Source organism: Gymnodraco acuticeps, unplaced genomic scaffold (assembly GCF_902827175.1).
Source record: "Gymnodraco acuticeps unplaced genomic scaffold, fGymAcu1.1, whole genome shotgun sequence".
NCBI lineage: Eukaryota > Metazoa > Chordata > Actinopteri > Perciformes > Bathydraconidae > Gymnodraco > Gymnodraco acuticeps.
The window spans coordinates 3,263,689-3,291,464 of record NW_022991435.1 but is presented as its reverse complement, the minus strand read 5'-3'; the positions used below and the strand labels follow the sequence as shown (position 1 = coordinate 3,291,464).

Here is a 27,776-nt window from a genome sequence, read left to right as displayed (position 1 = left end):
GGGGGGAAGCAGCCTTGCAGTCATGCAGTCAGGCCCGGTTCCAGAACAAAATGACTCAGGGTGCATCTGTGATTAGAGAGGGTGCAGTGGTAAAGTGCTATTTTTTACAAGTGTTGAGTGGACCTAACACCCTCTAGGGGGGTCCTCACCTCCTCTAGGGGGGTCCGGGGGCATGCTCCCCCGGGAAGATTTTTTTTAAAATATTGAAGTTAAAAGCATCAATCTGGTGCACTTTGAGAGCAACATTAAGAGATCTATGGATCTATGTGCTCTTTGCTTGATTCATGCCTTCCCAGTCCCTTATCACGTAGCCTATAAGAGCATGGCGCCAGTTGTAGTAGCCAGTTGTGGTGAAGGCATCTGACTTACTTGAACCGAAATGTCTACATGCATAGCAGAAGATGGCATATTTTTTACATGAATATTCCAGCCAATCTCTGTTTTGAAACCATGAGCTGCAAAATGAGCGCCTTACCCCACTGTACAGGCGAGTTGGGTACTTTTTTAAATATAGCTGGGCAGGCTCTGTTTTGCCGAGGTCCTATGGCACTTGCCTTATTATTATTATTATTATTATTACTACTACTACTATTATTGTTATTGTAATGTATGTAATATTTTTCACTTTTTTTTTTCACTTTTCATTTTTCAAATGAGGGTGCATAACGACTCAACTGAGGGTGCAATGCACCTTTATGCACCCCCGTAGAACCGGGCCTGCTTGCAGTTGAAGATAGTCGGGTTCAAATTACCATTATGGGCCGAGTCAATCCGGTGACCCTTCACTAATCGTTCGGGATTTTCCGCTCGGCATCGTCCCTTTCCGCCCTTCTATTAGTTCCCACACACTCTCCTTCCCTGCGCCGTGCTGAGCTGGAAAATGGCTGTGTAGGGGAGCAGGGAGTCATGAACGGGAGAAGAAAGAAAGAGCGAGAGAAATAAGCGAAGCAGTAAGTTAACCGAAAGTTTACCTGATGTTTACTGCACACTGAGAAGCTATCGTCCGAAATAAAGCGCCACACGGACTCTTGTCTTCTACTTGGAAGAGTTTAAAGCTCCGCAACCTAAAGTGAGAAGAGTCAAGAAATATCTGCGGGTGAGTTTTTCCAAGTTATTGCACATTTCCAGTACGGCCACTGTACTGGAAAATGGTGGAAGCGATGCACACGCAGCTTCACGATGTTGACTCGTGCCCTGGTTTAAATGTTACAACTCGGGATTTATTTTTGTGTTCATTTAATTTCTTTTGCGCAGTACACATTTCGATAAAAATGTATCGTAATATGTGCTCGTCGTGCAGCATGTTGCCCGGTGCTTGTCGACAGTTGGACAGTTGACTTACTGAAACATTCACTTTTATTATTTATAGCTTTGGAGTTGTTTTTGTGTTGTTTCTTTATGACTTGAAAACACGTTTAAGAGGACTTTAACTAGCTAGTATCTATAAAAGCTGTCAACTTTTTCAGAATTGTAACCTCCGACTTATTTTGTGTAGTTAAATGCTTAATGTGTTAAATGGTGCTAACAAGTTGTACTGCAGGACCGTAACACAGTAAAGAAGTCACACTTTGCAATGTACTCCATGTGTGTACCACCATTGGTACGTTAGTCAGTATAACAGTGCCTGTACATTGACTGCAGACTATAGGAGGCCCACACAGCTGAAGGCCTGACATGATGAGTGTGCATCCCTGGTTTGAGGATTTGGCATGCATCAGGATTTTATTGAAATTGTGCCACTTGCATAATAAGACAAGCCACTCAACTGTGTGGAGACCAATTTTCTCTCCTGTAATTACTGAATCCAGCATTATGCAACCTAAATGTAAATTATACTGCTTTATCGATGATGCACGACTTGTGGCAAAGCCTTCATTCTTCTTTTAAAAGTCTTAAAATGCTCCAAATGACTCAGAGCTTGTTTCTTCCAAAATAAGTGAAGATTTCCTAAAAGTGTCGTTTCTCGGAGTGGCTGCATAAAACATCAGCTAACTTCAAGTTCCACCAGACGGAGTACAGCTGTGGTTATTTTTGTTACACGTCCTTCAGCAACCCAGTTAAACTGAAATGGTGTTATTTGATGGAAATAGCAGCAGAGTACGGATCTAAGGACAGCTTAAACGTTACTCCGCTGGAAAAGCTGCACAAACTGGACTGGTACCCAAGGGGAAAAACAAAATCTGATAGTTGACAAAAGTATGATTGTCTTAACTTTCCAGGAAGATAAGTGAGGCTATTTATACAAATATAGTTAGTCAGTTGTAATATACTTTTTCGAAAGCTCTGTCCTGGATGTGACCAATTGCTTACAGGAGTTGGAAAAACATCACTGACTTGTCTTCAGGAACAATATTTACATCTTAAGACTTTTTTATAATATCAAAATTCCAATTGATAGAATGAAAGTCAGACTTGCAAATTAAATAGATGTAATGTAGGTAGGTACCACTTAATTCGCATTACGCCATCGTCAACCAAATAAAAGCGGTTACTCATTCATCTCTCGGATGGGATAAGTATTTGATTGGATTTGTCACTGCTGTGTTTACAATGGAGGCCACTGTCTGTTGCCTGCATTCACGTTAAGGCAAAATAGAGTTAGTTATGGAGAGGTTAGTGGTTTTATGCATTTATATCGAACTTGAATAGTGTCCATGTAAAGTACGAGGCTTAGTTACTAACCACTTTCTGGCCTACATACTAACTTTGCAGTAAAAAGTATTGTGTTATTTTCAACATGTGCTGACTTTACAGGTTTGTCAGATTGTATTTCTTTGATCCAGACACAATGTTTACATATAACATTGTGGTTGCAGAGACTTAAGGTAGCATTTTAAAGTATTTGAGGCGTTGAATTGCCTGCATCTTATATTTTCTGATAAATACAGTGAGCCGTCTTTAACTGTAGAGCCTTGTGGTGTATTTGACTTTTCAGAACAGTGCCGTCTCAGTGCTTCATAATCTTCGTAGCAGATGTTTTTACTTAGCGAAGTGAGCTTTTGGGCTTCATTAAGGACAGATAGAATTTAGGTGAACATAACTTAAATCATAAAATGCCTAAGCCCACATTTTATGCTGAGAAAACGAGTCCTTTACAAGCGTCTGTGTTGTTGGCCCGTCCTCGCTGCCTGTGGCGCAGTAGATTTTTCAGCTCCATGTGGACAGATGGCTGGAGGCCAGGCTGCATGCGTGGTGACTCTGTAGTCAGCTCCTCACCAGAAGGGCCGTGAAGAGCCAACGCATACACTCACTTTAAAGCATAACTGGGTGTCCACGTAAATGTTTGAACTTAGTAATGCATGTATTTCTGTTGGTGAAATTCACTTAATGACAGCAGAAGACTGCAGCCTTTCTTTATGGATGCATGAAATCCATCAAGTGTGCCTCTGAGACATGACAATGTTATCCTTTTGTGTAAGAACACTGTACTAACTAAGACTGCATTCTCTAATTTATTAACTCACAAGCTCTCTTTTAAAAATAATCCCAACCGTAGGGAGAATGTATCTATCTATATTTGCAGTAGATCTGCCAAGGCATGTTTGAAACGTTTGAACAAATCTATGGGTTTACGTCATTTAACCCTGAACTACAAATATGTAACTGTTGATGAAGTCACAATCCATGATGATGATTGATGTACCACACCCTCAGGCCTTCAGAGAAACGTGTGCATCTGCCTTAGTAACTGATAACTAGGTGACAGGTTTACAAGACAAGTTAGTTTCATACAAGAGGTATGTTTCATGTGGGTAATTTAATATTGAATATGAAACAATTAAATGGCCAGGCTGATATAAGGGCTTGTAATTCGCTTGTTGCCGATAAATCATTATCAGTGTATACAGTATGTCAGCAATACAATTGCCAAACAAAGTTTGAAGTGCTTACGAAACATGGCATATAGTATGGCATATTTGCACATTGGATAGCAAGTTCATTATTACGAAAAAAGTCAAATATTGTCCTATACCTAACGTATGAGTTACCACTGAAATAGCATAACATTTTATTTTTACATTAATGTTATTTCTATCCACTCAAACTAGACTTTTCTAGAATATATAACTTGCTATTGCATATAGCATCTTATCAACATTTCATTTTTTAAATACCATATAATATGATAATATCTTTATCACTCCCCCCTAATATACAGTATAGCACCATATACATTAGTGAACATGTGGTTTAACAATATAAGGAAACGGGGTTAAAAGCCTAATTCATATTTTGTTTTATCAGAGCAACAGTCTTAGAGATTGATTCATATTCCTTCAACAAGATACAATAGAGAAAAGCAGGAATTGCAAACATTGGAGAAGCTGGAACCTTAAAACAACCTTGAACATGTTTTTCGAGAAAATAACTCATAATAATAAATGAAATGCTAATTAGTGATCTGTCAATCAACAAATCAGTTAAAACTTTTAAGACAATTTGTCGCAACTCTTAGTTAGTGCTGGGGTCTATTTTTATAAATGAAATGATCTTTAGTTCAAACTACACTAATAAAGTACATCAAGGGCAGTATGAGTATATCTTCAAGCTGTGTCAGTCGCTCTTGTCTCACTCCACTGTGTTAGTGACGCTCTGAAAAGCTTATTTGACATTATGCATACCGGTGTATAATGAACAGGTCAGAGCTCCAGTGGCTGACTAAACAAATCAAGTCATGCGATGTCTGCAGACAGCGGAGGACATTTCGATGCCATTTTGCGTTCAATCTAGGTCTCACTTTCCCCCGCAGTTAAACTTAATGTGAGTGAGATGAATAGCAAATGTGAAATAAGGATAATATTGATACTAACTGTGGCTGTTGAAATATAATTGTATATTATTTATAGAGTATTCATTACTTTACTAGTACTTTTAGTTTCTCATCATGTTTCTTTTATAAAGGCCAGCATTTCTTTTGCTTTCTTTTAGTTGCATATAATCATCACATTCATCATCCTGGTTACTCGGGAAAACAGAAATCCTCTCCTTTCATCTCATTGCTCCACTTCAACATGACTCATGGAATTCTCTCCAATCACACGCAGCCTTCAGTTTTTCCATGTTTTGTTTTTCATCATTATCCTGTGGCAGTTTCATTTGATTTGAATCACCGATGCATCAAAGATGATGAGCAGTCATCAAGGATGCACTGATGAAAAAAGGCAGGCGTGTGGGAAAAGCTGGAGTTGTTTGGTTCAGATGTTTGATCACTGCCTGGATACATTTTCTAATATTAGAACATTTCCTTGATTTGCCCGGCTTCTCTGGTGACTGTGGAGCACATGGCCTGAGCAGCAGCCAATCAGAGCGCAGGATTAGCTTTCCCTCTCTCTAGCAACAGTGAGTTACTTGCTGCCTATTCATTAATTATTTTCGCGTGGTCTCCCTCAGCCCGTTGGACTCTGCTGATAGCAAAGTGCTCTGTCTCTCAGTTGGTATTTTTGTTCCCTGCTTTCTGTCGCTCTCTGCTCTGACTGAATACAAAGTCTTAAGAAAAGGATGGATCCTGTGACGCTGAGCCTGCCAGCTGCTGCTGCCCTGAACTGTGAGCCACTTCAACACTATCAGACCAGGACTGTTTCAGAGATGACACTTCTCTCTCCTCGCACGACTTTTTCTCCTCTGGAACTAAATAATAAAAAGGGATTTCTGAATAACAGCGCTCCCTGCGTAGTGCTTTCACTTTACCTTCATCTTATTTTCTCCTCTTTCCTGCAGCAGCGCTCTCGTAAACAAATAAAACATGGCAACTGGAAAAACGACTGGACTTTTTCGCTGGCTGAGGATGGGGGGGAGCTGCAAGTTGGAGGCAGGACTCTGTGTGTGTTTGGGGGGGGGCTGAGAGCAGGTGGAGAGAGGAAGGAGGGGGAGTTTAGGGTTGGGGGGGGTTATGGTGGTGTGAGGATTGCGGGCTGTGGTTGGGTATGCCAGTGCCACGTGTCTCGCCTGGCACCTCTTGCTTCTCGGCTCGGAGGATGTTGGACCGAGAATCTGCCTGAGCCTGTCCGGCTTCTCTCTGAACCAAAAGTGGGGTGAGTGTTGCACTCTGCCGCATCCACGGTAACTCTTTTTTTAAAAAGATGATAATGTTGCACACAAAGGTTTGCAGTGTACGTACGTTCGCCTTCAGAATATTGTGTTGGGAGAGGGGATAATCTAGACTAATGTTTGAAAGCATGCACTTTGGTATTCAAAGATGCAATTTCGAGGTTAAGGTTTATTTTTTATGTTCTCCGTAGATTTTATTTAAGCGTCTGCATGCATCACTCGAAACATTTTCCACTCAGGAGCACTAATAAAAATGATTGCACAACATCGGGCCTCGCAAACCAGGCCTATTTTGATTCTGATGTTTTGGGAAATTGCCCCATATAGCTCCTTACTCCTGCCATACATGAACTTCCCTCCACTGTCTCTACCCGTCCCTCTCCACCTGCTCCATCTCCTCACCGACCCCCTTTCATCTCGTCCTGAGAGGTTAACAGGACTGCTGTCCTCGCTCGGTCCACAGATCACAGATGTACTTAATCTGGAAACCCTGATCTCTCATCTTCGCTCCCCGTCTCATCTCTTTGTATAGTTGCCATTTTGAATTGTTGAACTTTGTAGCTCAAATTTGGTCAGCCTAAAGACATAAACATTATACTTCCATGTGTTGCTGTGGATATTATACTTAAGGGTTTTCAAATAAGTAAATTCTGATCAGTGTCTGATGAGTTTGATGGATTTTGTTTATTGGAACGTTTTTATTCTGATCAAATCGTATCTGTTATGTTGCTGGTAATATTTGCGTACTTTTGCATTTTATTGGGCCTCGATCATCTATTATCAGACAATATTCATTATGGGTCCGTGAATGCCGTTTTTGCTGTGCATATATGGATATTAAACTATGACACATTCGATACGAAGGAGTGTGATATTCTGCACGGAGATATTTCCTTTTAAGTGGTATTTTCTGCTATTGAGCAAGGTTTTGGTGCCTCAGCTGACTGTCCATTCGGACGCTATGATTTAGCTATTTTGACAGAGTGAAGCCGAAAATATTTGAGGCAACACAAAGCTGCCTTTTTTCTTTTCTACGGTGAGGGAACTGTTGTGAAGGGTTCTGCATGTTTCAGAAACCCCTGGTTGCCCTACAGCCATGAAGCTCAGCTTCTCCTGGATGCTCGTTCTGCGAAAATATTTTCTTCGCCTTTTTTGCATGAATGTGGATGCTGCTAATAAGTTGACGGGACGCCTATTTCACAGTGAAACTTGATGTTCCTGTGGATTATGTGATGGCTGTGGGTGTGTGCATGTAGAGTGGAGGGATTGGAGGCTCCCGTCCAGGGACCCAGTCTGCTGTTGGTCATGACGCAGCAGCATCATCCCATCTCACTGTCCTAACCGAAGACTGCACAAGTGCCGCAGATCGCCATTTTCATGCCCCGCTTTAAGCTTCGTTTCACATAGATAAGCGCCGCTTTACTAATGGCTATTTATCGAATAGAAACAACATTCATTGGTAATAATTTGCAGTTTTTCCGGATTGTTTTCTGTAATTTTAAATAATTATTTCCTTTTTTCCCTTTTTAATTTTTGGGGTTTTTATGTCATGCAGGTCGGTCATAATCCGTGTCCAGAACATGTGGGAGCGTGAGAGAACCGAAGAGGATTAAAGACCTTCCCACTCGTCCTTCAGTCAGACCACTTCATCCGACCGTGGAGAGCCAACGACGCTGGGCCTTCGACTGGCAAAATATTTTACCCGACTGCTCCACTAGTAGCCAGCCAGCAGCTTTTGGCTGCCTGAAAGAGCATGTTGCCAAGGCGCTCCCTCTGCTCCATCATCTGGCTCAACCGGGGTATCAAGCTGAGGAAAGTGTCCACCAACACCGGTCAGGTCTGAAGCTGCTGCCCCTGCAGACACAGCAGCAGCAGAACGCCACCATATCGACTTTTTCAAAAATGCTTCTAAGCTTCGGGTGACTCCCCCTCCTCCCCTCATCCCCCCCGACCCACCAAGAGTTAGTTACTCACCAGCCTTTTTGGTTTCAGAGGACGATTTTTGTAGAGCCGAACTCTGTCGTCGCAGCGTCATTGGTTGGTAGTCCGGCTGCACCATATAATCCTAATTCAGTGGCCATTTTGATTTTTGCTTCCCGGACAAAATGGCGACGGAAGGTTTTCAGTACCTTGCCCTCTACGCCTTCACCAAGGACCAGGAGGAGGACTTGGAACTGCAGCCGGGGGATGTCCTGACGGTCAGCAGGGCCTCGCTGCTGTCCATGGAGAACTACCAGGAGGGCTGCGTGGAGCATCCCGAGCGCCTGGGCTGGCTGCTGGGCTACAACGAGCGCACCAAGCAGAGAGGCGATTTCCCCGGGACGTATGTCGAGTACGTAGGCCCCGTGAAGATGGCGCTCCCATTCAGTCAACCCAGGTTCCAGCGACCCCTCCCTGTTGCTCCAAGACCAGAGTCGTCTCATGGTAAGAGTTTTTATATTTTACATTTTCACCTTGCTACCAAGCATGATACCATTTTAAATTTGAAGTGTTGCAAATGTCATACATAGCGTTGGAGATAATTACCTTTGCAAGATCAGCAAAGCACAGTTGTGTACAGTGTGGTGCAAGTTGGATTGCAAACCTTCCCTTTCACACATTTTTAGATGCATTCATTGTGAATATTTGTTGTGAAACCTTCTGTATGCAAGTTCTATTTCTTATATTGGTATTGAAAGTTAAAAGACATGACCAACATGTTTACTTTTATCTTATTGGTTTGTTGGTGTGCAGAAATAATCAAAATGGAAAGGCTAAAAATAACAGTTGAAGATAAATGATGGCACCATTTGTGAATCATCTTTTTATTTTTATTGTATTATTTTTTTAATTATGTTCTTTTAAGAATAAATCAAAACAATTGCAGGTAGTGTTTTTGACAGCGTTGTTAGTACAGGGCCAGATCAGCTATTGGCTGTTAGATAATTGGTGCTGTTAATGTTTGTTGCTGGTCAACCACCCTGGGAGTTTTGATAGGTCTCTCACATTTGGCAGTGACCTCGAGCTGAACCTTTAATCTATACTTAAACACGTCATAAGCCTTACCTCTTTGGAAGCGCAGCTAGCCAAACTCTCTGTTGAATAATAAAGGGCTAATCCATCTGCTTACTAGACTCTCCTGTACAGGTCTGCAATTGATTCTGTCCATCTGTGTGGCCCACTTTACATTCAACATTAACATGTGTCCCGGGCTCCAAACTGCATCTGGGCTTATCTGCACAAAAATGCCTGGCTCTCCTCCGCTGTGACTTGTTATTGACCCTCTACTCTACTAAAAGATCACACAGGCAGGAGGGGCTGTATTGTTTTCAACTGTGTAATGGCCAAGTTTGAGATATGAGGGCTTTTTTTGGCAACAGCTTGTTAACCAATGTTTAATGTGCAAATAGTTATATAACATCTCAGGAAATACAATGTCAAATGTTCTACTTGGAGATACGTGCTCCGTTCTTTTACACCTCTCTTCACTCCTGTGACTTTGGGAAAATATGCACTTCGGATATTTATTCATAATACATTGCTTTGAGCTGCGACAGTGTCCAACTCAAACATTCTCTTGGCTCGGATTGGCTGAATTTAGCAAGCTCCACTTCAAGTAAAAACTTTGATTTGTTTCCAAAATTCTATCATTTTTCTCCTCATTAGCACTCCCTTGCTTTTGGCTTCAGCTGGTTAATTTATATATCTGGGATGCCAGAGGAGGCCAAAAGATGAATAAAAAAGTGTTTGTATAATTGTGCATATAAAACCATCCTCTGTCAAAAAGCTGTATCCTCTGTAATTCGCCTTTTCATTTTTATGACAGATGGGTTGAGTACCACTCTGAGCACGTAGGCTGTGAACTCTGAATTACCTCTGGTTGAGCCACTCGGCTATTCATCCCGTCGACACAGTACACTGGGCCTCATTCAATTGAACTCATTTCTCAGTAATAGATTTACTTAAAAGTTAATGTATCCGGTTTTCTTTTCACATGAGTGCCTACAATATAATACAAACTAAAAGTAAAGGGATATTTTAGTGAGTAAGCACAGGCCATAACTTTGTCCTGTGGATGCAGGTGAGGAGGAGCAACAGTGTCCTCGGGGTTTGACGGACAGTGAAACAAACCAGTCGGGCAGCAGAAAATGAAACCCTGAGCGGAGGGGGGGAGGGGGGGCTAAAGGAAGTATATTGTAGATTAGAAATGGTCAAGTCCAATTTTTACAAAAATCATCTTCATCTCCCAGAAGGAGCCGAGGCCCTGGGTGTTGTGTGAATAGAGCTATTGTTAGTGTGGCCCATTTACTATTCACAGGGATTTTATCATTTGATATTGAGGCTGGTGGTTGGGAAGCTTGACCAAGTTACAGGTTAAATCCCAACGTCTGTTCTTTAACACGTAGCGGGAAAGGGCGTCCCCTCAGGTGAGCCACCACGGCGTCCAAAAGCTAGTTGTTTTCTTTCCCTAGTCAGTGCATTTTGACTTACTTAAGTGACTGGCTTGGTTAGGTCATGTTCCTGCTGTGCAACATTGCTTATATGGAGTTGTTTATTTAAGTTTCAGTTTAATTCAAACATTTGGATTGAATTATTTTAAATAGATCTACAATTGATATTAACTTCCCTCCACATTGCTTCTACTGCGACACTCTCCGTCTCAGGTCTTTGTCATGCAAATACATGCATGTAAAACTCTCATTGGACACCCAGTTAAGAGTACTGTTGCCAAAAGATTAGGTTTCTATTGCTGAAATCGTTCTGCTAACTGGGTTTATAAATCTCTTAGCCAGATTAAGGAAAACGGGTTTCTCATTTGCATAAGGTGACTGCGGAAAGTCGACAACGACCCGTCTACTTTAGTGCAAACAAACCAATGTTTTTCAGCAGTAGCAGTCAAAATGAAAAGTTGGTCAAAAGATGCAAATGGCTCAGCTGTTCTTGTTTCTAAAACAGAAAGAAGGGTTGGCTGATGATGGCATATTATTGTTAATATTTGTCAGAGACGAACAGCAATAAGAAAAGGGCCCTTGACCTGATGATGCATCACTCACAAACATACAAGAGCTTTTATGAATTGTTGTATGCTTAAAAATTAAATCCACATAACTGTTTTAAAGTAGTTCATATATTATTTCTTTTTGTGGTTCTTTTTAGCCTTGTTTTAAAATACAACGGTAGTGTTTCTGCATCAAACTACTAGTTATAGTACATTTTGGCTGGTTAACTAAAACTCATCCATCTCTGTTGCGCACATTTGGCGTCAGTACAACTTTTAGTAAGTAGGCTAAGTATACTTCTCGAGACAAATGATGAGTATAAATCAGTTTTATTCCCCAGATACGGAGGGAAACGTTTCTCAACTTGCAGCAGAAATAATTCTACAATCCCAGAGGGAGTTTTTCTTTTTTCTTTTCTTTTCCTTTCTGTCTCTCCTCTCCCTGGCCTCACTTTAACTGCCTGCTGAAGTGAACCATGGCTTGGCATGTTTGCAAACTCCTCCCTCCCCTCTCTTTCTCCCCCTCTTTTGCAGCCTCCCTCCCTGATTCACATACATGTCTGATACTGTCTCTGGGCAGCTATAAACCATGTTAGCGGGGCTAGTTCTCAGAAAGGAGAGGCCTCAACTCACTCTCCGCTCCCTGTGCCTTACCAGGAAAACACTTTCAAAGAACCCATGAAGGGAGGGGAGGGGGGGGTCGAGAGAGAGGAGAAAGTGAATGGGAAAGATAAGGAGAGGCTGGAAGGAGAGGAAGACGAGGGCTACATTGTAAGCCAAGGCCACCCTATCCAACTGCAAATATTAGAACGAGCTGTATTCGGTTTCTCTTCTGACTCTTGTATTTTCCTCCTGCAGTTCAGTAAATGTAGCATGTTACATTTGCAGGGTTATAGAAAATCCTTCTTTAGCGCCAGAGCAGTAACTGAGAATTCGTTTAGGCGTAAAGTTGTCTTACTAAAAGATTAATGGCTTTCACAAAACCACAAACTGAGTAAAGTATATTCCGTACAGTTGCTCACTGTAGGAGTGAAATAAAATCAAGTTTCTTGTTTGGTGCTTTTAGATTAAAATAATGGTACTAATGTGAGGTATGAACCAAATTATTCTCCGAGAGTCTGTATTTTTCGTCTGTGGGCAAAATCTCCAACTCAGCATTATATACATGTGCATGCTTCACTGAGTTGAAAGTATCGACTGACCGTGTCTAAAGGCGAAGGTGTTTATAGCTGTTCAAAATAGCTACGCTTGAAGGTGGGGTTTAAAAAAAACAAAACAGTGTGCCCAATTTGACCACATCAAGGCATTCATGATGTTGCACAAAATGACTGCAGAAGTTATGTGAAGAATTAAAAAAAAAAGGGCTTAAGCGATAAGTTAAAGTCCTGCCTACTTTATCACATCTGCTCAGTCGCTGCGAGAAGTGGGCATGAATGTTGGGTTGACACTTTTGGAAAGTTACAGAAATTGTTGGGTGCAGCTGGCCTTACTCCAACACTGGAAAGGCGTGGGGGAGGGGTGTTCAGACGGTGTTCAACAATCTGACAAGCACTTTGTTAGAAGCACACAGGTCCCATTACTTTTAGACTGTGGAGAGTCATGTAACACTGACTCCAGTTGGACTCCATGCTATTTTGTCACACAGTCATAGATGGCAATGTACCTGTTCATACAATCAGAAGCTTCACCAAACATTTACCTAAAAGCACGGGTGGGGGAAGTACTCAGATCTTGTACTTAAGTAAAAGTAGAAGTACCACAGTATAGGAATACTCTGTTACGAGTAAAAGTCCTGCATTCAAAATGTAACTCAAGTAAAAGTATCAGCATCAAAATATACTTAAATGTAAGTAAAAGTACTTATTATCCAGACTTGCCCATTTCATAATAATATATAAGTTTTGATTATAATTATTGATGCATTTATGTGTTTATCAAAGCTGGCAAAGGTGAAGCTCATTTGAATTATTTGTATACTGCAGGGTAGCTTGTGAATCTACTCAAGTCTTACTTAAGAGTTAATAATATTTCACATCATTAATCAACATTTTCAAAGTAACTAAAGATATAACATGTAGTGGAGTAAAAGTAAAATATTGACCTCCTGACCTGTAGTGGGAAGAAGTACAACGTTTATGTCAGCAGAGTAAGCTTTACGTTCATTGCTGTTTAGCATCCAAATAAGCGGAGGAATAACGAAGACAGTGGCATTTCATTCAACGGACACTCCCATTGGAGGCGTGGCTTTATTTATCCCTGTCATTGAACTTTAACCTGGTTCGCTATTGGCTTCCAGCCATGCACAACAAATCACAAACACAAACTGGTAACACATTTACCTGAATGTTAACAGTTTACATTTAAATACTCAAGTACAGTACAAGTCCCTCAATATTGCACTTAAAGAGCAACTTGCAGGGTTTTCTTTTACTACATTTATGCTTAACCTTGCCTGAAAATTACAATTAAAAATGTTAATGCAGGATTTGATATGTTTTACAAGACATAAGGGCAGGAATTCAGAGGAAAAGGAGCCGTTTTGAGCTCTGCTACTAAAAACTGCTTTTTTTTTAAACGTCATACGTCAAACGCGTCATATTACGTCACATGGGGGAGAAAATTTCTCGGACTCCTTCTCTGCCCAATCCGTGGTAGTAGTTTGTAGTTGGTTTGAGCGGTTGTGATTTAGTGAGCTGGTATGTTTTCGGTAATTTTACATTGCATTTCACCATTTTTAATTATGGTGAGCTTGTGTTTGTGCAGGTTGCACAAACTCGAGCCTGTCAGGACATCGAGTCCACAGTTTCCCTCACGGGAAAAGGACCGGAGCTAGCGTTCGTTCCTGGGTGCGTTGTGCATCCACCTCCCTGCAGCACATACTCTCCACAGCTTTATCAGGAAACTGTATTACATCTCTCTCCCCCCCTTCGCTGCTCTCTCTCTCTCCCCCCCCTCCGGTACACGGCACCATGACGTAGTGTGGAGTTGCATTAGGTAACGCTGTGGTGGCTGTACTGCTCCAGCCGTCTCCTTTGTTTGTGTTTGTTTCCCCCTGTCTGTGTTGTTTGTGTGGGCGTGGTGGCTGTCACTCCTGGCTCCCGGCTCAACCTCCACCCACCTGCTGCAATCAGCTGTGCACCCTCCCCGACTACACACCTGCTTTCCATCAAGCCATTTACAACGGCATATCAACGGAGGCTCCACAACCTTTCTCCGCCAGATCGTCAAGTATCAGCCGTATCTCTCTCTCCCCTCCGGTACACAGCACCGTAGTGTGGAGTTGCATTAGGTAACGCGAGATACGGCTGATACTTGCGCATTAGTTTCTGTTATGGATCAGTATCAACAGTCCTGCCAGTAAGTAACGTTACTATATTATCAATGCTACTTTAGTTATAGCCTGATATATGATTGCTAACTTTACAATGTTGTGATGTGACCGACGTTAGCTAACATTAACTGTAGCTAACGCCGGTCACTCACCAAGACAGCTGCTCTGTTCTCCACTGGTTCTCCTCACACCAAAGCTCCATTTCTCTCCGATGGCCGTTATTTCTTCTAATCCTTGGCTGCTCCTGGTCTCTTGGACGCCTAGCAGGCTCATAATTATAATCATATGCATTGGAATGTATATTTTCAACCTCTTCTGTGTCAAAACTAGCATTGTGAACCATGTTTATTCATACGTTAGACCGGCCGCTCTCCCCCATGTTACGTCACACGCGGGAGGTCACGTGCGGAGGCTTTTTTATGCGGAAGTGAAAATGTCTTACTAAAACAACGGCAGATGTCACTGTAGTGTATATTTCTGTATATTTTTTGGAAAATCTAGTGTATTCATCATTTTCCTACACATGTATTCACAGGTGTGTCTAACCTGCAAGTTGCTCTTTAAGTACAGTACTTGTGTAAATGTACTTAGTTACTTTACACCACTGCAAATAGCCAACACATGCACAGCACAGATTTAAACTCATATTTTACATTAACACAACCATCATCCACTCAATTCAAAGAAATAGGGCAACACAGCAGAAAAAAAGCTTTTACTTCACAACACAAAGCGCCACACACATTTCTATATGTAAATTCTGCTTCTGGCTTGTAGGTCTTCAAAAAAGTAAGGGAAATCGGGAGGCATACATTAGCATTTGCATGGCATTTTAAAGTATTTCTTCTCAGCAGAGCCCACAGGCATGTAAAACCAGATCCAGCGTTGTGCGGAGATCACCTGTCTGACATGTTTGCAGGGGCTCACTCGTACACGTGTAGCTGTGAAGCGTGTTGTGACAGAGGAATGGGTGGTGTGCCCGCTCACAACGCACTGCCTGTCTACATAGTTGGGATGCAGCGAGGACATGTAGCAGTGAAACCTGACCAGCAGCTACACACTGCTACACACCAGCCGTGAGCCAGACACCAACTGGCCTTGTCACCACGGCGCATTAGAAACACATGCTTGGAGTAACCGACATGGTTTGAAAATGTTTAAGCAAATGTTAAACCTCATTTGTAAAGTGTTTCGATTTGGCCTAAGTTTGTGTATTTGGAGGACACAGAAACATTTGGAGGTCTGTTTCAGTGGAGATTGAAATGTACATTTATTCTGTTTGTTAAGGATCCTGCATCAAACACTTTTAGTAAACTGAATTAGGCTTGTGTTACTGCAAGCAAATTTCAGATTACAAATAAATGAATTTGTCTTCAAAAGTGTATTATTCCAGAAGTTGGTCAACATTGATTAATTCACGTGAAAACACGTGATCTCAAGTCATGATTCAATGAATTTCCCATTATGTATTACTTACTTTGAAATGTAGATGAAGACAAAGAATAGACATGGGAAATAGGCCTTAAGTTCAGTCATATTTTTTCATTTTTATTTGGTAAAGTATAAATGGATTTATCAAGCCAGTGACTTAAACCAGTGAATTTGGTTATCCCTGGATAAGGTGAAAACTGAATTTATTACTTTATTAACGCATGTTTTATTTTATTTTTTAACACCCTTCGTCATTATCTTTTTGTCTGATCAGTAGTAATATTTTTCTTTTTTTCGTGGTAATTTGTAGCTGTGACTGGCAGGGGTTGATTTAAATCACAGATAGCCTCAAATGTGACAAATACCATTTTGGGTCCAATGATAAACATTGGATTTTGTTTTTTATAGTAAGCATCGGGAGTTTTGAACTTGTAAAGAAATGGCCGAGCTTTAATAGTGAAATCCTGTGAATGATTTCATGCTGTATCTGCATTTGGAAAAGCTTTGGTTTGTGACAGACCTCTTAGAGGGAGAATGCAGCAGAGCCAGCTATGTGTTACATAAGCATACTGATGCAGGAGATGCAGAGAAAATATTTAGCTTCACATAGCTCTGCTTCATCCAGTCTGCTGTGCAAACACACAAAGACAGGATCTGCAACATTCATCTCACCATCAGCTTTATGTATAGATAACATCAAACAAAACCAATTATAGATGTTCTCACTAGCACAGATGATGTTGAATGACTCGGTTTGACTTTATCAAAGCATCTCTGAAGAAAAACAGCAGTCATGAGATCTAGCCAGTAAAAATCTCTTCCAACCAATGCTTACATAAGCTCGACCTATGGCCTCAAATTCACTCTGACTTACTTGTTAAGAAGCAAGAGTGCCAAACTCCACTCTGCCATGCTTTTTTCTCTGTATCTCCCTCGCTCCTTATTTCTGCTTTTCTCCCATTGGCTACGTCTCATGGCATGTCAAGTCATAGGCCTGTCTCCCAGGGTGCAGTCTGCCAAGGAAGTGGTTCTAATTGACTAACAAGTTGCTGTTACTTTATCTCTCTTTCTGTCTTTCACTCTTTTTCCATACCTTTCCAAAACCCTGAGAAGACTGCAGGGCTTCAGCTGCTTTTGGCACGAAACGAGAAGAAAAAAACCAATTCTCTCTTTGCACGAAAGTCAAAGTTTAATCGTTTTTTTTCCCTTTTCGAGTGAAGAGAAATATACTGTGAAATAAAGTGTTTATGTTTGTTTGCATGTAGGGGTGAGAAAGTTCTTTCCTCTCGGGGAAAATATGGCAATCAAAATGTTCTTCCTACTCCCCTCCCAAACTGTTGGAGAGCATTCATTTTGTGGTTTTATAGCCTATATTTGTACTTATTACCCTGTTTTTATTTGATTTCCACGTTTTATTGCCTGCATCCTGCCTAAACCCAACGGCATAACGGCTCCATGAAGATTGGCTTTTGCACGTCGTCTGTACGGTATAACAAATACATTCTGCTTTCTAAAGCCATAACATTTGCATTTAGTTGCGTCTGTAATTATGACAATACACTATAATGTAGACGGTGTTCACTTATTCCATGCCTTCGTATTTTAAATGAAAGCGTCAAACTAAGCAATTGAAAAAATGAATTTGTCCAAAGTGTTTGTGATTTTTCTCAGTAGTACCTTGTGTACGTTTATGAAGCGTGACATAACCTTTATGTGCCAAAATCTATTTGCAGTTGAATATAATTGACCTGTTGATATTTTCTTATATGTGTTTCTACTGTTTTCACAAACTTGGATTAATATAAACCTTTCTGTTGGTCTACAAGAGGTGTCGATGCGAGCTGTGTGCAAAGGAGGAGCTTAACATGTGTACACATTTTTGATAGCACATTATTTTAGTTTATATTTACATGACAGATATTTCTATAAGGCAGATGTTGCGAGCCATTGTCATAGAGCTGCAAAACCTCTTAGGACTCGTTCAGACTTCACTGCATTAAAAGCACAGCTAGCTCATTCATTTCAACGACACATCTACGTTAGTACCACAGGGTTGCAGACACTGGGGGCAGCAGCAGAAAAGGTACAGGGTTGCCCAGGAAAGGTGGGATCATGCACAACTTTGGTGAAACAGTGCAATCATCAAAGCTCACACTTGTGGCAGATTACTCAGTAACATGAATGGGTTACTGAAGGCTAGGATCTGCTAGATTGAGTTTAATCCTGTGGTATTGTGATAAACATTTTGTGTAATGGTGCCTAACAAGCCTTAAAACTCATGGAGCCATTACTGAAACCTGACTTTTTTTAAAGATATATTTCATCTTCTCATGCCACCACAAACATGGCCAGTTTAGTTGCTTTAATGCAATTCTGTTTTTGGTCTGAAAATCAAATCGGGGAGAAGACATGGCTGTGTTAGTGCTGGGGGGAAACGATTATTTTGAAAACGATTAATCGGACGATTATTTGATCGATTAGTCGACTAATCTAACGATTATTTTTCTGTTGTTCAATTCATAAAAAACGTAATGTAACAATTTTTTTTTCACGATACTGTGTCTCAGGGGATCTTAATATTTAAGAACCTATTAATGTGTTATACCAGATTAACGGAAATAATCTCAGCTAACTGACGATACAAACCATGTTTACCAAAACAAAACACAAGTCTCATAAGAAGCATCTAAATGACCCCTGAGCGAAAAATGCTAACGGACATTGGCACAGAACTCAAGATAAAAGTACCCTTATTACTTATCGTAGCTGCACATACAATATATCCGATTAAAGCTGAGACTCCACAGATTATGTAGGTATATAGTATCATCACTGAGTGATCCGGACTCGCGACAGGGGAAGCAAATACAGTCATCACAACACGTACCTTCACAGAGCTTCTAGGGAGATCGTCTCACCACCGTAGCTGTCAATCTGATCAAAAGACGTGTTCAATGGCAATAAAATGAGAAAAAACGCGGCTGAATCGGTTAATCCATAGGTTTTTAACGTCTATGTATAAAAAAATGATTGAATTTATAATCCATAATTCCATTTTTATGAAAAATCGGAGAGCAAATGCTAGCTGCTAATGGTAGCCACCACAGCTAGCTGCTGCTTCTGCTAGGCTATGCAGCAGTCTCAGTGAGATATAAATATCTTTGCGTTTTGGACTAACTTTAAAATATTCCCATGCTTTTGAAGACCTAGGGCGAGATGTTTTCGTTTGGAGGCTTCGTGCGCAATCCTGTGAGGAGGAGGTGGTAGCCGTTTCAGTCTCCATTGTGTTTGAAGTGGGATTGCGAACTGCTTGTTGCTTTGGGTGACCCACGTGTGTGTAGCGACGCGTCGACGCGGAAATATGTCGTCGACGATATTTTGAAGTCGACGCGACGTCGACGCGTCGCTACAGCACTAGGCTGTGTGCATTGCACGTTCAACATGACTTTGTTTTAAACTGTACCACATCTCTGTGTAAAACACTACACTCTGTTGTCCTGTGGATAGGGGGTCAGATCAGTATTCATCATGAGTTGTTTTGCAAGGCAAAAACTAACTTTAATTTGGGTTGCCACTTTGTGCTAAAATGTGGAAACTGTACTGAACCCCAAAGAGAGACAATCTGAGGAGATGATGAGAGAAGGGGGTCCCGCCAGCCAAAATGGCCAACATGGATAAAGAAGAGGCAGGGGTCTGTGATTTCGCTCCGTCCGGAAAAGTTTCTGTGTTTAACCGGCAGGCATGGAGACGGAGAGAGACGCAGAAAGAAAAGAGGGAGATTGTCTTAGAACTCAAGCAAAAGGGAGAACAATCTAAAGAAGGAGCAAAAGAGAAAGTCCAGCAAGCGCAAGAATGCAAAAGAGCAAAGGACGAAGAGAGGGAGCGAGAGGGAGAGAGACCTTCGGAGAAACTGAGAACAAGAACCAGAGAGAGTGAGAGTGAGAGAGTGTGAGAGAGAGAGAGAGAGAGGGGAACGGAATGTGCTGACGCTGTGTTTCTTGTCTGAACTCCCCAAATTAATAATCAGCAGCGGTTTAGCCGAGCCGTGCCAGGAACAGGAGCCTACTGCCAAGCCCCGGCCAGGCCAGGCCCTCCCTGCTCCCAGCGTCACCCCCACCCCTCACCCAAACCTCCCCCACCCCACAGGCCCGCTCTGGGGCCGAATAGGAGGCGCTGCCTGTCTGGGCCGGGCCGGGCCTGGCACACTGCCACAGGGCTTTTGCTTGTTCAGGAGTTTTGATTAAATCCTTTATTGTGCTCCACTCACGCAAAGAGCTAAGGCGAAACACCGAGCAGGACAGAGCGGAGGGGGAGGAGAGAAAGCGAGAGGGGAGAAAAGAAAAGGGAAAAAAAGAGAGGGGAGGGAAATGGGATCTCTCTTTTTTTCCCTCTTGCTTTCTCCTTTTCTCTTTCTCTCGGACTGAAAAGATGTTTGATTTGGTCTATGGGGAGTTGTAAAGTAGATAACGTTTTTTGCTCGCCATCAGCAGTCTGTTTTTTTTCTCCCTTTTTTTATTTTTCCTCCTCTGTGTAAAGCCTCTTTACATTCTTTTGTACATTTACTAAATAGTTCTGGTTTTCATATCATATTTCTCATCAGCTAGACTTCCAGACTATAAATTCACACAGAAAGATGCATCACATGCTTTCAAGTGTTTGTGTTAGCTTTGGGAGTTTTTTTTTTATTTGAATACTTTCCAAACAAAAGCAACACACTGCACTGACTGCTGCTGCGCTTCATTGCAAAACAGGTGTTCTTCTTGCGAAATGGATACTAAAATCCACCTCATCATTTTTTTTTATTGTCTTCCTCACAAATGTTATATGTTCTCGCAACATTATGCACACTCTATATCTCCAACTGCTCCTAGTTAACTGTGCCCTTGTCAGTGGTGCAGCCCCCCGCGGTCTTTCAGGGGCTTTGTGCCAGAAATGTAACAGTGATTTGTGGTGTTGTTTCAGCTGTTTCTGTGCTGGACCTGAGCGAGCAGTTCACACCGCCAGAGACGGCCCCAACAGCCCTCGTCAGCCTGATCCAAGCCATAGAGAAGAGAGGTATCTCCATGTCAACCGGCCAACGTGTTCGTCTGTCTCGCCTCCCCGTCTTTCCGTCTACGTGCGACTGTCTCCCTCCCGCCATCTGCCATCTTGCTTTCATGCCAGCATTTGCACAAGTGTAGACGCATAGGCATGTGGATCCAGCCAGGCAGTCACAGATGTAGAAATGCACACACATGTTCATGCACACTTGCAGTACAGCTCCTCGGTTGGTTAGTGACTGCATGCAGATTTCATACATTGAAGATTCATGTAAAAAGTCAGAGCAGTTCTGTGAGGCCTCGCTGAGAGACCTGCACAGTGGGGCTGATTCACACTATGTTATTAACAAATAGCGCTCAGTGGGACTCCATTCACAGCTTTTTTCTTTATTACTGTCTTCATCTGTCTCTCTCTCAATCACACACATGCACACACACACATCCAAATTACACACACTCACGCACAAAGGCGCTGCAACTGCAGATTGTGTCATGTAAATCCTTAAATGGAAAAAAACATCAAAATGTCAGAGCCCAATGTAACATCTTTAAATTAGCATTTTTCTCCAACCAACACTCCCAGACCCGCATCAGAATTAATTATTTTGGCTACACCTATGCACACTTAATGTACACAGTATTATGTACACTTAACCTGTGTCCCTATTCCACATTATTAATCTTTATGGTGTATTAGGTTTGCAAGAGCGAACATAATCCACATAGTATACAACTTTATACAAAACTAATGCATTACGTGTCCCCACTTTAGAATGAAGTTATACACTGATAGATGAACGAGGGGAGTAACGTGCATTTCTTAAGTTATAATGATTATCTCAACTTCCCACATTTTTTGCAGCTGTCGGAGCATCATTTGCAATTAATCAAAACTGTTTGCATTTGTGAATGGCTTCTCTAAATTTGTACAACCATGTACACCAGCAGCAGTGTTCCTTTTTTCAAATATATTTAAATGTAATGTCACTTTCCTGTGTGTACACTCTACGTACCCAGTTATACAGAATTAGCTTGTTTGGAATGGGGCACTCTTTAGTTAAAAACAAACAAACAAGTTGGAGATAGTAGCACTCAAATTGTTCTCATGCTAGGCCTTGATCAAATATTTAAATATTAATATCTACTTGAAAGGCAACAGAAGGTCTGTCGTCTGAATGTAAATAAAATCATATTGAAATACTTCCCACTGTGACTGCATGGTGGGGTTTTCACACCTACCTGAGAAACTGGTCAGTCTCAAGGAATTGCAAGATGCATCTGTCTAGACCCTCTGTTCCTAAATGTTTGTTAAGCTTGGGACCCAAAGGGAAATGCAGTCATTCACAGTTAAATTATGTCTAAGGGGGTATTATGACTGGATGGATTACTCTTGTATGTTGACTGCAACATAAAGAAAATCAACGATTTGTTCATTTAAGTTTCCCTTATCTTAAATTGGAATAGATTACATGTATGTGCTTTCCAATGTGCTTAAAAAAAATTCTTGATGATTTCATGATGTCTGGAATTCAGAGTGACTAAATGAATCACAAATGTTCCTCCAAGAAAAGAACCAACATGTGTTGGCTCTGCTCTGGTTTGACTAAATCTTCCACATTTGATTGATCACCTCCTTTTTGTTTCAACGAGGCTGGAAGGAAAACAACAAACAGCTGACACTTTGTGCTGAGTATTTCCATAACAAACATCTGGCAATGTGCTTTGTCACATACAAGTTTTCGCTTATTTACTAACATTATCCAGCTGGTGATAAATGTCAGTATTGATATTGGGTGTCAGCATAACATGGCTTAACATGGCTTTTACATAGCAGTAGATGCTATACTTCAAGTCAGGCAGATATAGAGTCATCCACTACATCAGACTAGTGCTATCGCTGCTCATGATTCCTCTTCTCTCTGCCTAACTGTGTTCTGTTTTCTGTACTTCACTGTATATTCTTTGAGATTGTCTGTCTGTTCAGACCTTTATTTAACTGGTCCTTTTGTCTTTGTTCAGGTCTGGACTGCCAGACATTGTACAGGACAGATGTTTCCTCAGGTGCAGACAGCCCAATATACAGCCTGAGCTCTGGTGAGTTGGTCTGAGTCATACTTTTACATTTTCATTCGTTATGTTTTTTTAAAAATAGTTTTCTTAATTAACTTTATTTTTATTTACATTGCATCAGAAATAAATCAATATATCGGATTATATAGTTTATTGTAGATATATCTTAATTGTGTCATAATTGCCAAATTTAGTTTGAGATCATTTACAAACTGTTTCATAGTTGCTTACATGCTCACTTCTGAGCACTGATACGTTACATTTATCAGCATGCTTCCTGGTCATAATTGTTTAAGTAAAAAAATTACCATGACCTACTTTATTAGTTCAACTCTCAAATCCAAAATCACATTTGATCAGTTAAGCTGTACATTTCATACTACAGAGGTATCATTGATTCCTTTCATGGATGTACATGGGAAGCTTTCTTAGCATTTGTTTTTCAGCAATGCATTTCATCAGCAGGGTATTTTACAGCAGAATACATTTTGCAGATTGAGGTTTACTTTATGGTTGATTTATTGAATTTGGTGGGGTTTTTCTTGTCATAACTTGTCCCTAAATGTCTTTGTGCTCCAGAGACTGAGATGTGTCAGAGAGATGTGGGATACCTGTCTGAGTGCGTCCTGAACTACCTGAGAGACCTCCCGTCCCCCGTCATCCCCGCCGGTGTGTACCCTCACCTTCAAACTGCCGTCACACTGCAGCAGCAGCAGCTCCTGCAGCAGTCAGCAGGTAGGCCTCGACATTAAGTTCACCTTTTAACCACTTCAATGTATCATCTTCTGAGATTCTTTTATATATTAAACCTGATGTTTACAGTATTTCATGTATACATCATTAATACCTTTATTTCCCTCCAGATGGTGCGGTCGCTGGAAGCCTGGACAGAGAGGTGAGCCTGGTCCTGGAGAGCTCCACCTCAGTGCCCCTCCACCACCGCCTCACGCTGCAGTACCTCCTCACACACCTAGCCAAGGTCACCCAGGCGCAGGCCAGCAACGGTCTGGACACACACACTCTGGGGAAGGTCTTCGGACCGCTGTTGATACGCACAGAACCCTCCACCCCCTGGCAAGTTTTGCTTGATTTAAATTTGATACAAAAATATATTCAAATTGGGTAAATATTTAGTAAATTCAGCAAATCTTGAGTTTGAATATCAAAAATGTGTCAAATAGGGAGGTTTTTTTTACACTGTCCCTCGATGGGTTGTTGTGCAGGTTGTCGGCGAATGAAGAGTTTCCTGCCCTCGTTGTGGAGAGGCTGCTGATCGAGAGAACTACAGAGCAAGATCTCACTCCTCCAGGTACATTCCCATATGTCTTAGGTGAATAGTGTCTATCTTAGTATAGCACAAAGACATGCTTGGATACAATACAAGGTATTTCTGTTATACTTTCTAAAAGTAATTTGTGTATATATAGGCAGATCTTTAGCAGCTTTAAGTGCCTGTGGGATCCTTTCCTTTAATATAAAATGATTCCTATGTGTGTGTGTCTGTGTCTGTTTCCAGTTCTTCCAGCAAAGCCACTCAAGTCAAAAGTTGCGCCATCAGCCATGACAGACATGAGCAGCCTGCTGAACGATGCTGAGTGGTACTGGGGGGAAATCTCAAGGTAAATGATTAAAATAAATATCTGATACTGGTGAATTTGATAAGAGTCAATACTAAGTTTTCATTTATTCAAAGTATTGGAGGAAAAATGTAATTGATACCAGACAAAATGTATGCTGGACATTGTAAAACAGGTTCCATACATCAATATATCTTATTTTATGATTGTGGAAATGTTATTTCAGCTAGTGTTAATGAAGTAGATACTGCATGTCACGATGTTTGCAGAGAGGAGGTGAACGAGAAGCTGCGAGACACTCCAGATGGCACCTTCCTGGTCCGAGATGCTTCTAGCAAACTGGAGGGCGAGTACACGCTCACCCTCAGGTAAAGCAACGCTACTGTCTCCTAAACCAGTTTTAACCACATCTGAATCAGTTGAACCGTAGCTATAGAAATAAAAAAGTGTTACTTTCAATGGAAAAAAACAGTCTTACTTCTGAAAGTTCAGTCAGCATGTGCTATATGTGCTTTTATTTTCCTCCTCCCCCTCACATGGCTCCTGTCTCCCCCTGCAGGAAAGGGGGAAACAACAAGCTGATCAAGATTTACCACAGAGACTGCATGTACGGCTTCTCGGAGCCTCTCACCTTCCTCACAGTAGTGGAGCTCATCAATCACTACCACCACGAGTCCCTGGCCCAATACAATGCCAAGCTGGACACCAGGCTGCTGTTCCCTGTCTCCAAATACCAACAGGTTGGTGACTTTGTCAAATTAAATTCAACTACGAGCAGCATCCCTCTGCAAGTCTGCTTTGATTTAGAAACCCTTGATCTTCTTCTTTTTATGAATAACCAAAGCTATTCTCAAAGTGATGATTTTGCTCTCATCTGCATTTTGCTCGGCTCAGCTGGTGAAGGAGAACAGTATCGAGGAGGTGGGGGAGCAGCTGAAGGTCTATCACGAGCAGTACCAGGAGAAGAGCCGCGAGTACGACTCTCTGTACGAGGAGTACACACGCACCTCACAGGTACAGGTTCAACACGCTGCAGTGGGATCAAATCCATTTTTATCCAGATTGTAATTCTTCATATACTGCTCAGACATATGTGTATCATTTAGATATCTTGAGCACAGATACAATATATCCAAAAGATAAAACAACAATTATTCTACATTGGAAATGTGTTTAAAGCCATTTATAGCTAATGCAGTAGTAATAGAAAATTACAATGTACATGTAGATTATACATTTAATCTGAGTTACAAAAACATGAAGTTTAAACAGTTTTTTTAAATTAATATAGTCAGAACATATTAGGAAAAAAGAGAATGTGCACTGAGAAAGAAAAAATGCTAAAAATGTTAATAACGAATGTATTTACATGAAGTTCTAAATTAGTAAGAGATATATCTGCAGTATACAGTGAAAATGTGAATTTAGATATTGAAGTCTTCATAAGGTCATTATGTATCTAAGTGCTGTGCTGTTAACTTGTGCAGTGTGAGAAACAAAGTATCGAACCTTCAGAAAAGTATAAGCTTCACTGTCTCAAAGATTAAATACATGAAGCTAAAATGGCCTAATGGATATCAGCAGATAAGGATCAATGGGTCGTCACAGTCTGTTCCTCTGTCCCTGTCTCCCTCAGGAGCTGCAGATGAAGCGTACTGCCATCGAGGCCTTCAATGAGACCATCAAGATCTTTGAGGAGCAGTGTGAGACTCAGGAGCGCTACAGCAGAGAGTCTTTGGAGCGGTTCCAGCGCGAGGGCAACGAAAAAGAGATTCAGAAGTAAATTCATATTTATGTGCATGGGATTCTGTGTATCCTTGATGAATTCACCTTCGAAAGAAAGTTGGCATACGTTTAAAGCAGGCAGATGCAGAGCATGAATACCATTTGTTTTACTGAACTATAAAGGTGAACTAAGCTGCTAAATTGGAATGTATTCGTTTTTTTTGTTTAACATTTTAAAACCTATTTATCGCTATTCTCTCAAACCAGGATCCAGAGCAACTCGGAGCGTTTGAAGTCTCGTGTGAAGGAGATCCACGACAGCAAGTGTAAGCTGGAGCAGGACCTGAAGGAGCAGGTCTCTGACAACAGGGAGATTGACAAGAAGATGAACAGCCTCAAGCCCGATCTCATGCAGCTCCGCAAAATCCGAGACCAGTATTTAATGTGAGAATACATTTAAGTTAAAAATACATACACTCAATTATTATCCTTATATCTTGAGTGTGATAGATCAACATTACATCTGTGGTTCCCTGGCTTTGCAGATGGCTGACTCAGAAGGGGACAAGGCAGAAGAAGATCAACGAATGGCTGGGCATAAAGAACGACGCTGATGAGTGAGTGTTTAGACATGCTGTAAAGCCTCAGAGACGTGTGCTGCGATGTCCTGGCGCTGCCGTATCTCCACCTGTCATTTAGAGCAGCGGTCCCCAACCTTTTTTGCGCCACGGACCGTTTTAATGTCAGACAATATTTTCACGGACCGGCCTTTAAGGTGTGGCGGATAAATACACAAAATAAAATGATACAACCAGCATAAAAACTGGTATTTTCATAAATATAATATTAAACGTGAATCCACTGTGTACTCGTATGCAACTTTATTATCAGCGACCTCGGAACATCGCACCAACAACATAACATGAGTAACATCCTCTCTGCCCCTAACACTCTCTGGTCGCTATGGTAACGTTTAAACATGCCTTCAAAATAAGATACAACACAAAAACAAATATAAAGTGCATGAAAAATACAGCTCACCATAACGCTAAATCAGTGGGAGCCCTGAGCTTGTTTCTCTGCAACGAGACGGTCCCATCTGGGGGTAATGGGAGACAATGACACCCGAAGTGTGTTGCTTATGTCCAGTCTACTCCGTAATTTTGTTTTGGTTGCTGTCACTGCAGAAAATCCCGCTTCACACAAATAGGATGTCGGAAATGGCAACAGGGTTTTCAGTGCTGTTGTGGCGATCTCAGGGTATTCTGCCGTGACTTTAATCCAGAACACCGGCAGAGTTGTTGTCTCGAACATACTTTTAAGGCCGCCGTCATTTGCGATCTCCAGCAGTTGATCTTCTTCTTGCATAGACATGCTTGATTCACCTGGTTTGTTGACAAATGGGTCGCGGATCCATTCCTTGGCAGTTCGTGGGTCTTTTGTGGTTGGGAAGTAGCGCTCGAACTCTTTTAAAAGCAAAGACAGGTGATCATGCACCATCTGGGAGAATGAAAGCTCGGGCTCAGTCTCTTCCAAAATCCCCGCGAATGTTTGAAACATGTCAAATATACCTCTGT

At 41.4% G+C, this 27,776-nt stretch overlaps 1 protein-coding gene across 4 annotated transcripts in view; it reads left to right on the top strand.

Moving 5' to 3' along the window:
- The first annotated feature begins 837 nt into the window (after nucleotides 1–837).
- Nucleotides 838–27,776, top strand: part of pik3r2 (phosphoinositide-3-kinase, regulatory subunit 2 (beta)) — a 36,135-nt gene continuing 9,196 nt past the window's right edge. The window contains exons 1-14 of one of the 4 annotated variants that reach the window (XM_034195973.1): nucleotides 838–950; nucleotides 7,604–8,472; nucleotides 20,751–20,843; nucleotides 22,847–22,921; nucleotides 23,477–23,632; nucleotides 23,761–23,971; nucleotides 24,121–24,206; nucleotides 24,414–24,516; nucleotides 24,744–24,842; nucleotides 25,034–25,214; nucleotides 25,369–25,488; nucleotides 26,111–26,253; nucleotides 26,467–26,643; nucleotides 26,745–26,816. In XM_034195973.1, the coding sequence (XP_034051864.1) occupies nucleotides 8,154–8,472; nucleotides 20,751–20,843; nucleotides 22,847–22,921; nucleotides 23,477–23,632; nucleotides 23,761–23,971; nucleotides 24,121–24,206; nucleotides 24,414–24,516; nucleotides 24,744–24,842; nucleotides 25,034–25,214; nucleotides 25,369–25,488; nucleotides 26,111–26,253; nucleotides 26,467–26,643; nucleotides 26,745–26,816 (1,835 nt within the window). In that variant the 5' untranslated portion in view covers nucleotides 838–950; nucleotides 7,604–8,153. Of the gene's footprint in view, nucleotides 1,097–5,888; nucleotides 6,033–7,284; nucleotides 7,508–7,603; nucleotides 8,473–20,750; nucleotides 20,844–22,846; nucleotides 22,922–23,476; nucleotides 23,633–23,760; nucleotides 23,972–24,120; nucleotides 24,207–24,413; nucleotides 24,517–24,743; nucleotides 24,843–25,033; nucleotides 25,215–25,368; nucleotides 25,489–26,110; nucleotides 26,254–26,466; nucleotides 26,644–26,744; nucleotides 26,817–27,776 lie in introns of those variants that run through there. The other 3 variants (XM_034195971.1, XM_034195972.1, XM_034195974.1) reach the window with 3 other exon arrangements.